This window comes from Podarcis cretensis, assembly GCF_951804945.1.
Source record: "Podarcis cretensis genome assembly, chromosome: 3".
In the NCBI taxonomy this organism is placed as follows: domain Eukaryota; kingdom Metazoa; phylum Chordata; class Lepidosauria; order Squamata; family Lacertidae; genus Podarcis; species Podarcis cretensis.
This window is the reverse complement of record NC_137172.1, coordinates 27,751,079-27,766,575: the sequence shown is the minus strand read 5'-3', so window position 1 is coordinate 27,766,575 and position 15,497 is coordinate 27,751,079. Positions and strand designations below refer to the sequence as shown.

Sequence of the window (15,497 nt, the reverse complement as noted above, 5' to 3'; positions counted from 1 at the left end):
GCACTGGAGGCCTGACCTCCAGCACAAAGCTACTGCCAGGATAAAGGTAAAGGTAAAGGGACCCCTGACCATTAGGTCCAGTTGTGACCAACTCTGGGGCTGCACACTCATCTTGCTTTATTGGCCGAGGGAACCGGCGTACAGCTTCTGGGTCATGTGGCCAGCATGACTAAACTGCTTCTGGCGAACCAGAGCAGCTCACGGAAACACCGTTTACCTTCCCGCCGGAGCGGTACCTATTTATCTACTTGCACTTTGACGTGCTTTTGAATTGCTAGGTTGGCAGGAGCAGGGACCAAGCAACAGGAGCTCACTCCGTCGTGGAGATTCGAACCGCTGACCTTCTGATCGGCAAGTCCTAGGCTCTGTGGTTTAACCCACAGCGCCACCCGTGTCCCACTGACAGGATAGGACCCTGAAATTTGTTGGATCCTGTACCAGTTCAGCTACTAGAGAGGAAACCCCTCTACATTGTTGACCCTGACTAGAAGGAAGCAACAGGGCTCCATTTGTGGCAGTGACTCTGTTGCTTTGACCATCCTTGGGCTGGGCTAAGATTGCATTACCCACCTGGAATCACCCCACAATTATGTAAAATAATCCCAAAGAAATGTTAAATCAGTGGAGGATCTCACACTCACCTACTGTGTTAGACTAAAGAGCTTTGCACACTCCCTTTCTTGCATTGCTGGTCAAAAATATTACACTCCAGAGCAGTTGCAAATCACTTTTTACCTTGCTTTACTGCAGCCAAGTTCAGCTCTAAGGGAAACCAAACCTACTTGCTGGAAAAGAAACTCTGGGGTCGAGAAACAAAGCAAGGGGTGGGGGGAGATGAGAGAGGAATACAGCAGCCTGACGCTGGGGAGTTGCATTTTTGGACATGCCTCAACAAAATGAGGCTGCTCAATTGAATCTAAAGTTCAGGTTAAACAGAGAGCACAGATAAGAAAGAGAGCGAGTGAGAAAGAGAACACCAAAGGATATATTTGTAGTGTTTGGCCCTCCTGAATTCCTCAATCACATTTCTGGCATATTTGATCATATCTCGCACGGCTTCTGCTGATGGAGGCTCGTTCAGCTTGCGGATTTCCAGTTTATCTTTGTCCTGAGGGAAGAGTTGTGAGAGAGTTACAAGGCCTCCGCCAGTTCCGAGACAAAAAGCAGATCCACACAGAAACCAACAATAGCTGTGCAAAACACACACACAGCGAGAGAGAGAGAGAGAGAGATTATAGGGATCTGTTAAAAGAAGAGAACTTAAAACCATGATAAAATTTAACCAGGGTTTCTCACAGAGGACATGAGGGTAGCGCTGTAGCATCTGCATGGGTCCCTGACTGATTATCTCCTGGGGTAGCCAATGGATGGCTCTCTGGTGTTGGTGGGCTCTAACTCCCATCAGCCAGCATGGCCACGTTGGTCAAGGATTATGAGAGTTTTAGTCCACCCTGTTGCCTACCCATGTCTTCCACACACTGTTAGGTGGATAGGAAGCTCCATTATACGGAGTCAGTATTCTCTACCCAACGACATTCTAGGGCTTTAAGCAGGAGCCTTTTTAAGCACTGCCTGAAGATGCCACATACTAAAGGGGCTGCTTTGGACCCTGGATGGCGCGAGACTGAAATGCTGCCTGTCAGAAGTGGGCAGAGCCGCTGTGCTGAATTCCTGGCAGGTGGGTTGCTGCTGCTTGTATGGGGGCAGCAAGGCGGGGGAGAGGTTGGTGCAGTACGAATACACCAGCAGGAACACCAGATTGGCTCCGTTGGTGCATTTGCACAGCGGCAACATCCCTCCCGGTGACCCACCTTCTGGGGAGCTAGCATGGTGGCTATTCCCCCTCCCCCAGCAAGCTGCTTTCTGGGACATGTTCCCTTAACACACACACCCTCCCCCAAATTTCTCAGGTTAATGTCTTGATCGTCCCAAATGCTGCATCTGCTCTCTGGACAGAGGGAGAGACTGTGGGAAAGCTATATGGGGGGAACAGGGGGTAAGGCTGTGCTCAGCCACAGCCCTACTGCAAGGGTGTCATAGCTGGATAATGAGGAGTGGTGGGAGGCTTCAGTTGGAGAACTCCCTCAAGAAGCCTCAGAAGAGGAAGGCTCAGAACCTGGGGGTGGCGGTGGAACACTGAAAACAGGTCAGAGAATGAAGGGGGGAGGCCAGAAGGGTTGGATGTGAATGCTTATGCATTAAATTTGTATACTGCCCTATACCCATAGAACAAGCAACAGGCTTCAGTGAGAGAGAGGAAGAGAAGACAGAAAGCACTGCAGACATAGGACAGCTGAGAAGGAGGTAGGGGGTGAGGCTGCAATAGATTGCAGCAGTCCTACTCTATTCATCCCTCCTCCTCCCTTGTCTCCAAGGGCACGGAGGGCCTTGTGTGTAGCAGAGCAAAGAGCACAGGGGGAGTTTAAGTCTGCTGGGAAAACAGCCAGACAGAGGGGAGACTTAGGGAGAAATGGGAGGCCCAGATTGTCAATTCAGACAACTGATTTACTAGGCGCCAGTCTTGCCCGTAGGTTTCTCTGTCTGTATTCTGTTTCCCTGAATAGAGAATCAACTCTACTGCTCACCTCCGAGTCTCTGTGCTGATGTGCAGCTGAACCAGCTCTGACAAAGAGTAGCCAACATAATGGTTCTTGGGTTCCTCTTCCCACCAGCCCCAGGGAACATGGTCAGTAGTCAGAAATGGCTGGAGCTGGAGCCCAACGGGAGTAACTAATGTGGAGCCCACTACTCCCGCAGTCTAAATGGTTGATCTTGAATAAGCCAGACACAGCTGCACCAATGGGAATTGGAAACAGGAGGTACACCATGTCACAGATCTGCTTTAAGGCTTCATATTACAGGCACAATATAGATATTAAATGGTAATAAATGATGATGAGGTAAAGAAACCAAACAAAAAAAATTGCTATGCCTTTGCTATAAAGTCGAGCTATAAATCTAAATAATAAATAAAACATGTGCACTCTATTAAATACAGTCACCTTTTTTTTAGTAATGCACTCTCTGCAATCGCAAGTGAAGAAATAGGAATCTCTTAATCGATCATTCCTATCTTCTGTGGGATATAGCAGGTCAATGTAACTGGTAAAAATCTGGAAAAGACAGACAGGTAATATAAGATAGCAGATAGCAGATAGATATTAAAATGCTACAGGTTATACATAAACATACACTGATCTACAAACTGGTTGCAGTGAGTGGCCAGAAACTTGCTGCATTTCCACAATGCACCAGGTTTCAGGGCTAAGTCCCAGGAAAATACAGCCCAAGTTCAGTTTGTTTACTACTGATAGAATCTGCAGGTTTTAATGGCTGAACATGTGTCAGCTTAAAGTGGGGAGGAGCACACACAACATCCCTATCCATGCCAGCTCCATTTCCAACTCTCTGTTGGATTTTGAATTGTGCTGCAAGTCTGAACACAAAAGGTCATATAGGCAGAGACACATTTATTCCAAGCCTCTTCGTGGATGCAAAAAAGTAAACAGCCACTCAGTTAGCTTTGGCTAGCAAAGTATCTTATCTGCCCAGAAGAAGAAGCAGAAGCAGAAGCAGAAAACAGAACTCCAAATACACAAATACACGCAAACTCAAAAAAAATTCTTCCGGTTATAAAATAAGACGGAAAGTTTCAAATGCTGATCTTAAAATTTCTCACCCAAAATATAATAAAATTAAAAGGCTACAAGGAAAACCAAACACATATCTGCTCCAGCAGCAATGCACGGTTTTCCACTGAGTCTGCTCTTGTTTGTGTGCATGTGTGTGTCCTTCACCTTCTCTCAACATGCCCAGGGCAAGTTGATTTTAGTTTGCAGTTGCTTGTTTTTATCCTACAGTGAGTGCATCTCAATTGCTTTTCTCCAGGCAGAAAATATGGGAGCCAATCTAAACACGCACGTAGACACAGAAATCTTGACAGGTTTCCCATGCAGTACCCACATTGAGCCAGAAGGTGGAGGCACAGGCCACGCCACAGAGGACAAATCTGTTGCACTTCTGCGCTAATTGAATGGCAGAGAACCTTTTCCAGGAGTTCAATACTCCCTTGATTAGGAATATTCTACCAACTTGTTAACACACACTCTTTCTGTTGGCACTGCTGTTATTCCGTTTAATCGTCTTTATTTTACATAAATGAATAAGTATAAGGCATTCAAAGGGAACATGTAAATATTTTCCTGAATAATCCCACAACTGGGATTTCTGGAATGCAGCAAAAGTAAACGATGTCCTCGCCCCTCATGGGAACGTCAGGTGACCATGGATCTGTGGGGAAGCGTGTGGTAGTTGTGTGGTGGACTAGTGGAGTGGGTTAGGTTATGAAACAGGCCGGCCTGACATGCTGCAGGCAGTATCTGAAGCTACCCTTGGCCTATTTCAAGTGATCTCTTCAAACCTGAGTTCAAGGGGGGGAAATACCCATGATTCTGTTGCTGAAAAACAGCAGGCCCGTGTTAACCTTTTGCACCGTCCTATTTTACATCCAATCCCCATTCCTCAGAGAGAGGACGATGCGATTAAACAACATGCTTAACAAACATGGGTTAAGTCTGGCTAATACTTGTGGGGAGAGGTGAGGGAGACCTCATTAGGGGGCTGCCATTTTGAACAGAAGACCTCTTTTAAATGCCAGGTGTGGTTTTGGTCAGAGAAAGAAGTCACCGTTTCGAGAGGGAGGTGCTGGCTCCCACAGTTTAAAGACCACATCGTTATAACTGGATTTGGAAATGAAGAGGAGAATCCTCAAACAGGGTGTGGAGGATGAGTTTACCACACAGATGGAAAGACACACCGCAGGGGAATGGCAGGCTGTGTGTTTTACAAACCAGTCCCTCCCCATCCCTTGAAAGAAGGCATTCACTGCACAGTTACCTCATCACCAGCTTCTATCTCCTGCACAGCTCTGACTTCAGCCACGGTCCCTTTGTAGGTGACAATCACGTTGGGGCAACAACTGTGGTTCATGAGCGCCACACTGACAAAAACAAAAGGGCACTCATTTGTTCCAAGAACAGCAATATTAAAGACCACAAGGAAGAGCACTGTATACTGCAGGACTTGTGACAATTACCTGTGTTGAATGGGCTGGTTTGCACATAACACCAAGCCAAACCATGGCTCAGCACAGATGTGAATGTGCGAGGGCTCCTGGGGAATGGGTCGCACCTGCAGTCCTCCCCATAGTCCTCTTGCTATTACACTCATGGAAAGCAAGCCATAGTTTGGCTTAACATTGTGGAGGCTCGTCTCCTCCAGACAAACCTTGGTTAAAGCCCATGGTTTGCTTGGAGTGAAACAAACCGTGAGCTTGGGTTTGGATGGCTCACTAAGGCAAACCATGATTTAGCTCACAGCAGTGCAACAGCAGCAGGACCAGAGAAGTAGCTCAGCAGCTGCAAACGCCTCTTTGGAAACCTGTGCGTTTGCAGCAAGCCTGTATTTGATTTAGCGTTATGTGCAAAGCAGCTCAAAAGTCTCTTTATGACGTTTATTATTGCAACTGTATGATCAGGGCAAAGTTGTGAGTTCATGAAGGAATCTCAAAGACAACAAAAAGTCTTATCAACTTATAGAATTTACCTCCACAAGTGGAGTCCTAGGAAACAGCTGCTTGCAGCAAAGCCACAGTGAAGCGCCTTAAAATCTCAAAAGTTTCAAGGGAATTACTGTATTGGCCCTTTGAGATCCTGAACCACTCAGACCTGGTATACGGTGAGGACCTGGTTCATAAGATAGGCACAGATGTTGAACACGAAGAGGAAAGGAGCTGAGAAAGGAATGCCTTGTTCAGCTTTGCAAATAACTTACAGCATTGGGGGATTTTGTTGTTGTTGTTGTTGTTGGAAACTAATTGACAGATCTTAGAAATTGTGTCTGTGTGTTTCCCCCCTGGGGGAGATACTGCATCTAAAACACTTACTCGGGGAATATCGCTGATCCCAAGTGTGAAAGTTCTTCATCTTCAATTGTGAAGCCGTTACAGTTCACCTGAGAGAAAGCGAAAGATGGCGAGAAATAAAAAAAACCCGCTGGCTTGTTGAGCATTGCATGCCTAAGTGACCATATTTGTCTGCACCATCCTGATTAATCTGATTAGAATGCTGCTTATTCTTAATCAAGTCTTGCTGCTGAGCGACTAGCTTTACAAGAAGGGAGGTCAGAGTTTGCCTGCAATTTAGTTTTATAGTGGAAGATTAAGGATGCAGCAGCCGGGCTGAGCTGCAGTAGAGTGTGTCAGCATCCTGGAACCAGGTGGGGCGAAAAGGCAGCTGAGTGTGTTATTATCAGTCTCAAAATGACATTCAGTTCCAAGCCGTACCTTCCATTACATCATTTAGACAGCAGCATCTTTTAAAATGTGTATACAAACAGCATTCATGTCATGTACTAACATCAAACATTACTATCTCGATGTTTGTAAAAAAAATCATTTCCTAATATATAGTGTTTATGTTTACAATATGTGCTCAGTATGTTTATGTATTGGTCTGCATTTTGTATATCTACTCTATGATACATATTATTGTTTCTTTTTTAAAGAAAGTCAACAATAAATTAAAAGGGTAAAAGCTAAAGAAAATGGGACTGAGTACTAGGCTATATCAAAAGGGGGGAAAATGAGAACTGCATAGATCACTTCCACACTTTACATTTTTGGGACAAATACTGAAGAAATGTAATATGCAAACACGCATAAAATTATTTGCCAAGGCTTTGGTTTCCAGAACCACCAGGAGGCTTCTAATAGAGGGTTTTGGGGGGTGATTCAATTTAGTGCATGCAACACCCTTAAACCATTTTGAAGCAAAGTCTATTCCTCCTGCCCCATCTGACAGAGTTTTGTGGGGCTGGCAAGGCCCAAAATGTGGGATTTATCACACAAAATTGCACACAATTCTAAGCTTCTTTTTCAACCTTACTTCCTGTACTTCTGGTTCAGTGCAAGATCACATGCTCCCAAAGGTGCCATTTGGATTCAGCCTAACCCCCTACTCCCTTTTTAAAATCCATCTTACTTGACCAAAAAGGACCACAAGAGCTGCATTGTCAGGGTATTCTATATGCTTTGAATAAAAGTGATGGAGAGCCGAGATGTCATTCTGAATCAACTCTCTCTTTTCATTGTCGAGCTTATCGAGATCTGCAAAGGAAAAGAAATCCCTTTTCAATACAAAGACCAATTTACTTGCAGTGAAGTGCAGCGAAGTCTGCTTCAAGACAGGACGCCCTCGAAGAAAAGAGAATCAGTCACAAGAACTCTTCTTTGAACTGCAGAGAGTATCATTTTCCTCCTTGTAGGCCTTGTGGAAGGGAACAATGCCAGGAAGCATCTAACAGCTGGCACATTTCTACCCATATATTAGCTGGGAATAATATTGGCTTATGAAACGCACTGTGTAATCTTTTTGTGTATTTGTCAATGCACCACTAACAAATGCTCAAGTATGCCACTGAACCACTGAATTAAATGACACCTAATGAAAGGCCTCCCTGTGTGGGAAGAACAGTTCCTCACAGGACATCAAAACTGGGTTTTTACTCTGGTTAAAAAAACAATCAATCGAAAATAAAATATTGATAAATGCCACGCCAGACTTCAGTAAATGATAGAGATCCTAGAGTGAGTGTGTGTGTGGCAGGAGGGGGGGCAGGGGGGGAGAAGATGCAGTGTGGTGTAGTGGTTAAGAGCGGTGGACTCGTAATCTGGTGAACCGGGTTCGCGTATCTGCTCTACCACACGCAGCTGCTGGGTGACCTTGGGCCAGTCACACTTCTCTGAAGTCTCTCAGCCCCACTCACCTCACAGAGTGTTTGTTGTGGGGGAGGAAGGGAAAGGAGAATGTTAGCCGCTTTGAGACTCCTTCGGGTAGTGATAAAGCGGGATATCAAATCCAAACTCTTCTCCCCCCCCCCCCCACATACAGCATAAAAATGTGATCTTGCAGCCCACTTCTGCTCAATTCAGCATCAAGTTGCCTGAAAAAGTGACACATTAAACAACCTAATATGCTAAAGCCAGAAGGCTGGTGCGTTTTTTTTTTAAAATGGTCTTCCTAAAAATGCAATAAATATAATGAAGTGGTATTCTTGTCAAATGCACAAAAGTTGTACATTTATTCCTAGAGATAGCTGCATTTCATCACCGCATCTCATGGTGCTCCGACTGAGCAGAAGGCAAATCTAAGACATTATAGTTCTCTAATATGTGCATGGTTGTGCTCACTTGTTCCCCTTATTGTCAGCACCGAGGAAGAGAGCAACACTACGAATGCTTAGCAGGCAATTCCAGTTTGCTTAGCCTTCTTAATAGCGGCTCAGTTTTGAGCTCTGCCTTGAGCTGGGGAAATAAGTTCACACACATACACAGGCCTTCACTCCTCCTTAGATCACCTTTAGGAGCATTTGGGATGCGGCAAACGCCGAGGACATGTCAGATTTGACTGGCAGTGACAGATATGCAACTCAACACTGGAGGGCCCTGCAATTAGCCCCAAAGACACTGTCACTATCAAGCAACTGTACCATCACTGACTAGATGCCCCCTGGTAACAATGCTGGCTGTTTTAAAATTTCACATTACAATCCACCAAAGTCACCCGAGTTGCCAGGAAGGCTGTTTTGACAAGACAGAAGTGTAATCAATGGACCAGAATTTCAATTCACTTTTATCCCAAGTTAAGGGGAACAATAGAATCATTGGCGGTGGCAGCGGGGTGGGGGGTGGGGAGAATGGGACACCTTGTTGAGGTGGATATAGAAATGCACGTGCATAAAATGTTTGTGTATTGTACTATGATTAGTATGTGCAAAGCTATAGAGGCAAAATGCAAACAGCAAGGCCAAAGAGGGTATATATAGCCTGTGACTTTTCCACGAAAACTCACTGTATTCAAGATAAACAATGATAATTCATAATAGAAGTGATAATGTAACCTTTTGGTACTGTATTGTGTCTGTTTTTTATTGTTTTTGCCTATTGCATTGTATTTTTGATGTACTGTTAGTCACTTTGAGACTTTTTCTAAAGAGCGATGAATAAATATCATTCTCAATACTACAAGAAGAGAGAGAGAGAGAGACACGTAAAACCAGGCAGGTTTTGTTGAACGGCTACAAAACACTTTCTGAACCCCCTATGGAATAACCCTTGGAGTCTTCCGTTTTTCTATACTTACGGGATTCAAACTCTGTTATAGAAAGGAGCTTTTCTGACTCAGTCCTTCCAGGGTGTGTTTTCTAGTAATGAAGAAAAGAAAAGTGACATTTTCAAAAAAATCCCACACACATTCCATCAGCTTATTCACAACTGTCCTTTCTAACACACACACACACACACACACACACACACAATGCCCAGATGAGTCAACAAACTGCACTCTGGTTTAAATCTGCTGACACCCTAGGCCACTATATCCCAAAACTCTTGTGAAAATGCCTGCACAAACAGAACAAGTATTTCTTAATTATTATTTTTAAACGAAAATCATAATTTCTTTTAGCTGCAGATTTGCAGAAAGCAACTAACAGCAGCAAGCTATTAGAAGGCAGACTTTGCTTTGAGGAAAGTGAATAATCTCAATGTTGACAGAGTTCAAAAGCAACACTCCAGCGTTGGCCTAAGGCCACTTCTTTGTAATCTTGGCCATTAAATATGGGTTTGCAGGTGGCCCAGCAGCTGAGGTTCAGGGACTATGGTTTGCATATTTAGCTTTCATATGGCATGTAGGGCTCCCTCCCACTTCCCTGCAAGCTATAAAAGCACAAATTTATTCCAATGACTTTTCATCATTAAACATCTAATTTTGTTTGTGGATCACCACTAGAGTGTGTTTAAAAAAAAATTAAAAAAGAAAGGAAAGGAAAGAAGCACAGGGGGAGTCAGGCAAGCTACCATCCCAGCATGCCTTCAGAGTCCTCTCTCCCCACTGCATCTGGGTCACCCTTATCACAGAAGCAGTTCTCAAAATGTACAGAATTTCTTCAAAGGCCATTGTTTAGGAGGTTTGATTTTTTTAAATCATTATTACAGAGGGGGAGAGAAGTTGGGAGCGTTATGATAACATACAAAGCTGTGACCTTGAAACTTACTGGTCCCACTTTGTTTCCCTGCGAACACTCTATGAGTGAGAGAGAACATGCTTCAGAAAACCACATTTTGCCTTGGGAGAAGCCTCCATAAATAGGGTCAGATTTCCCTCCAGCTTAGAGGGCTTCCTACTTATGGAGACCTGGGCCACATCCATACTGAACATTTAAAGCACTACTATAGTATACTTTAGCAGCCACGGCTCCACCCAGAGGATCCTGGGAACTCTACTTTGTTAAGGGTGCTGACAGCTGTTAGAAGACCCCTGTTTCCCACGAACTACAACTCCCAGAGTTCCTTGGGAAAAGATATTGATTGGAACAGAATGTCTGCCAGCAATGCTGCAGTTGATTGCAGATCCGACATTAAGCAGTGAGTTCATGTAGATGGCCTTCAAGGTCCCTTCCAACACTGTAATTCTATGGATTTTATCTATTAATTATTAAATTTATATACGTCCGAAGATTCTGGTTCTACTTCAGGGCAGTTCACAAGATAACACCACAAAATAAATAGTTTAAAAAGAAGATGAATACCCACCCCCAACACAGTTAAAAAGGCGGTAGAGTATTCATCAGCCAAGGGACTGGGAGAAGAGGAACATTTTGAGGCACCTAAAGATGTATAATGAAGGCATCAGACGGACCTCCCTGGGAAGAACATTCCACAAATGAGGAGCCACTGCAGAACAGGCCCGTTCTTGTGTTGCTGCCCTTCCGACCTTTTGTGGAAGCAGCACACAAAGAAGGGATTTAGAGTATGATCACAGAGTCCGGGAGAGGCGGTCTTTAAGGTATTGCAGTTCCTCTGCATCCTTCCCTGTTTTTAAGTACAAGTGGTCTGTTCTTCCCTGAAAGGTGTCCTTTCCATCTGGGAAGGACATATTGCCACTGAGGCTTCATTTCCTAGTGAGAGGAGCATCTGGTTGAGTCTTCAGCCTGGGGAACAAGACTGTCCCTGGTCAAGCTGCCAAGAAGCCCATGTGTATGTAATGTCATATGTGAAGGAACCACCAGCCTCCAGACAGCTGGACTGTGGAGAATCTGTCCAAAACAGACAGAAGAATTTGGAATTCATGGCAACGTAGCCATAATGAGCATCTGAAACAGAGGTTTGTGCAGTTCCCCTAATAAACCCTGTTTCACTGAGCTTCACATCAACGTTATGCAATGCAAAAACACTGTGTGAACTGCTTGCAGTCAAGTCTTGTGCCCGAGGACATTGGGAATAAAAGGTGCTATTACATTTGTAAGGCTTTGCTTTCCAAAGACTTTGCGCAAAGCATGTTTGATGGAGAAATTCAATGAAGAACGAGGGAGGTGACTTAATAGATGGAAAGGGTTCAAGAGCACAGTAGTTCAAGAGGTTCTTAAGCACAAACACTGCAGATGCTTCAACTACTCATGTTAGGAGCAACTGCCGACGTATACACAAACAAGATGTTGTGAAGCAACTTTGCACCGGAGACTACTGGAGCACACAGTCACTTCCCTGGCTCTTTCCATCTCCAAACAAAACAAAACAAAACAAAACAGAAATCTGGCCGAAGTCTTTGGGTCCTGCTCACCTGTTTGGCAATAATCCTTGCAGTGAGTCTCACAGTCTCTGAGGGATTCCAGTTCTGCCCAAACACACACATGGCCGAGCATTCCAGCTTGTGCAGGGGCCAGTCCTGTTTCTGGAAGATTAAACAGGCATTTAAAAAAAAAAATCAACACTGCAGATTTGTGCTTTGCAAATGAGAAGAGGATGCCCTGCGCCCCACCTGGGCCTGGAGGTCAAGTGAAATGTGTTTCCTCTAGGACACTTGCTAAAGTCAGCTAAGGATGGAACCAATCGGAAGATAAAAGAGCTATTTCATGAGATTGTTTTTAACATGCTCCAAAACGATATATTATAAAGTCACACCCTAGACTAGTTAAGAACGCAGGAAAAGCCTTACCAGATCAGAAATAAGGCCCATCAATTCCAGCACCATGCTCTCCCGGTAGCTGACTAGAGGCTTATGAGAAGTCTTCAAGCAGGACATGAAAGCAAGAGTGCTCTCCCTGCCTGTGATTCCCAGCAACTGGTATTCAGAGGCATACCCTGAACATGGCCATCATGTCTGGTAGCTGTTGACAGCTTTATCCTTCAATGAATCGGACCAATCCTCTTTTAAAGTCATCTAAGTTGGTGGCCATCACTACTAGTTGCAAGGTCACAGATCAAGAGCAGTGTTGCGGATTTGGCTGCCAGCTGGCCTGGAGCCTGGGCAAGTCAGATTCACTACCCACTCAAACCGTTCAGCCTCCCCACATTCCCATCTCTTGCCAAAGTGCAGAGGACTCTTGACATGCTCTCTGCTTGCCCTCCCCCCCTGCATCCTCCACAGCCTCTGCTTCCATTTCATGACCCATCCACTAACCAACTCTCCAAGGATAGACACTCCTGACAAAATACTCAATGAGACCTATAGATGACCTAGCATTTTTCTTCTGAATGAGAAAGCAAAACAAACACAACTGTCCTGCAGCTGCAGCTCATCCCTTAGTCAAGGACCTGGGAATGGGGAAATGCTGCAGTTCAACCACAAGGCAAATACTCTGCATTCAAAGGTGTCAGGTTCAATCCCTGGTATCTCCAAGCAGGGCTGGGAAATACCCCTGTCTGAAACCCTAAAGTGCTACTGCAACCCAGTGTAGATAATACTGACCTGGATGGATCAATAGCCTGGCTCAATACAAGGCAGCTTCCTAAGAGCTTGTCCTTCCGAAATAAATGCTATCTAAGCACATGTATCTATTGGGTAGGCCACAACAGTCAAACTGAGCTATCTAATGACAATGACTTGGTTGAAGTCACTGCATTAAGTTATTTATACCTAGAGTATTATGGACATAACAAACACAAAAATTAAATGGGCAAATTCTGGAAGTACCAAGAGTTGTGAAGAAATGAGCATAAGAGCCAAAGGCCTACGTGAAGTCCAGCATTCGGTTTCCCACCAGCAAATGGATGGTGACCATTCAGAAACCTGATTGTGTGGGAAATATTTCCCAGAAATCTCCACTTATATTTGCCAAATAAGCAATCATAATAAAGCGCTCTCTCTCTCTCTCTCTCTCTGTGTGTGTGTGTGTGTGTGACTGAAAAGGGCTTTATTTCATGTCACAATATCTGATACTGCCCAGAAAGGAAGTTGTCAAGTAGCAGCTTAGATTCTTCACTAAACAATTAACTTTTTGGTACACAAGGGGTAGAATACCACATTCCGCACTTGGGTTTGTACTGCCGAAAAAAGAAAAAGAAAAAGAAAGAAATGTTAAGGAAGATACAAAATTGACAATGCCAATATGTCCTTCCAATGTTCCGTCCTGACCCTTTGATTCTTTAAGCATAGTTAATTAAAATTTTTCCCCAGGCAGAATCCGACTGAGCTATGTGAACTAGTAAGGTGGTTAAAGGGACAAGATATGGCTGAATTGTGCAAAACAAGATAAAAGCCAGGAATATTGCAGAAGAGGGGAGCAGTGTCTGAGTAATACCTGGCATGGAAACACTGTGACAGCGGCCTTTTTAGTGATCACAGCAGGACCGCATTTAACATTCTTTTCCACAATTTTTCTAAGCCGTTTGACTGGTAGCGGGCAGCATTGTTCTAGCCAACTCCCCAGTGCTGTATTAACGACACTGTAGGTTCAAGGGGGTGGGGTGGGGACTATGCAGACAATATTTCTCTCTGATTTAAGGACAGAATGAGAAAATGTCTGGGAAAGCAAGTTTGCTAGGGCACCTGCTTTTATAAAAATCAAAGCGGAAGCATGAGCTACCTCCAGTGAGTTCTTCAAAATGGCTTCCGTCGGCTACGGATGTGCCAGAAGCCTATAGGATTCTAATACAATAACAAAAGTCCCCGGAAGCCAATACTTTGAATGAATCTGTGGGGCTGGGGTGGGGAATCTCCCACAGATGGCCTCAAAGCTAGCCTATGTGTTCTAGGCATGTCTACATGGAGGTAGTAAGTCAAGGGGGAAAGGTCAAAGGGGCAGGGGAAGATTTCTAGAATGAACGAGCAAAATTCTCAGTTTAAAAAATAAATAAATAAAAAACTCATGTAGTTTTCGTATTGTTTGTTTCACAAATTGGACTGATGCCAAAACACAGTTGGAGAGCCTAACGTCCTTGATTCCACGTAACAGAGCCAAGGACACTATTCATAAAACTGATGCTCTCAAGTGTGAAAAATTAGACTCAATCAACCCTTGACATTATATAAAAAGCAGAATAGTGGCCCAGGGGAGGGAAGGTGAATTTAAATTTCTGATTGCCATTCTCCTTATTTCTGTCTGTTTAGTTCTTCAAAAGTAGGTTGGCAACCTAGCTTTGCAGCCCTGAGGATAAGAAGAAAGCCATGGATACAGAAAAGTGTGATTCTCACCTTTCTGAAAGGTTTGTTCACACTGCCTTATTCCATTTCTCCCCAAGTTTCCCTAAGAGTTGGTTTCCACATGAGCTTTCACATGACACAGAAAACCAATGGAATATAATGCATGTTCAGCGCTCATTCCTGTGTTATTTGAATCCAGAAAAAAACCCAGTTTGCTGTCCCCTTAACCTGGAAAACTCATGGGAGTAAATTTCGGGCTGTATACCAGCAAACAGTTCTCTTTTTTTGCCATTTTCATGGGTGAGTAATAAGGGAACAGAAGCACAGATGTGTGGAAAGAGTGGGGGAGTGGTGATGCTGTCCGTTCGTTGTTGTGACACATCACACTCACTGGTGTGGATGGAATTTAGCAAATCAGTCAAAAAGCCACATATCACAGCTGGTTCGACAGCATGAAAGGAACATCAGAAAAGGAACCAAAGAACCAGCATTACAGTCAGGAAAACCAGTGCAAGATTCCCCACATCTGAATGCGCCCTTACTTATTCACCACAACTGAACCTACAGCAGGGGTGAGGAATCTGGGGCCGTGCAACACTGCTGAACTACAACTCCCATCATCCTTGGCCCTCAGCCATGTTTGCTGGCAAGGTTTTTTACGCAACTGGATGCAAAATGTAGTGTTGAGGGGAAACTGTGCAGTTGAAAAATGTGCCATTGGAAAATAGGGGAGGCAGATCAGATACCTGAGGAACACCATGCACACAAATTATATAATGTGTTCTGCTTCAATACTTATAAACTGCCCAAACCATATTTAAACAAGCCACCTTTTTGAGCAGAACCTCCTTTTCTTCACCGTCATCTCCGGGCAGGTAATGCTTTGTCACATCCTTGCAAATACACTTAAAGTACTCTGAGTGTGTGTGCGTGTGCATGCCTAAGGCAGATTCATAAGTGAATTATCCGTGTATAGTAGGTAAGAACTGCTCACTGCTATGCAGAAACCAACACTAA

The 15,497-nt window shown here is 44.3% G+C and overlaps 1 protein-coding gene across 1 annotated transcript in view; it reads right to left on the bottom strand.

Moving 5' to 3' along the window:
- The window catches only part of SMYD2 (SET and MYND domain containing 2), a 34,576-nt gene that overhangs the window by 6,255 nt on the left and 12,824 nt on the right, over positions 1-15,497 (bottom strand). The window contains exons 3-9 of the mRNA XM_079968861.1: positions 11,679-11,789; positions 9,201-9,261; positions 7,041-7,165; positions 5,945-6,012; positions 4,897-4,999; positions 3,003-3,113; positions 988-1,108 (exon numbers count right to left, since the gene is read on the bottom strand). Coding sequence (XP_079824987.1) covers positions 988-1,108; positions 3,003-3,113; positions 4,897-4,999; positions 5,945-6,012; positions 7,041-7,165; positions 9,201-9,261; positions 11,679-11,789 — 700 coding nt within the window. The remainder of the gene's footprint in view (positions 1-987; positions 1,109-3,002; positions 3,114-4,896; positions 5,000-5,944; positions 6,013-7,040; positions 7,166-9,200; positions 9,262-11,678; positions 11,790-15,497) is intronic.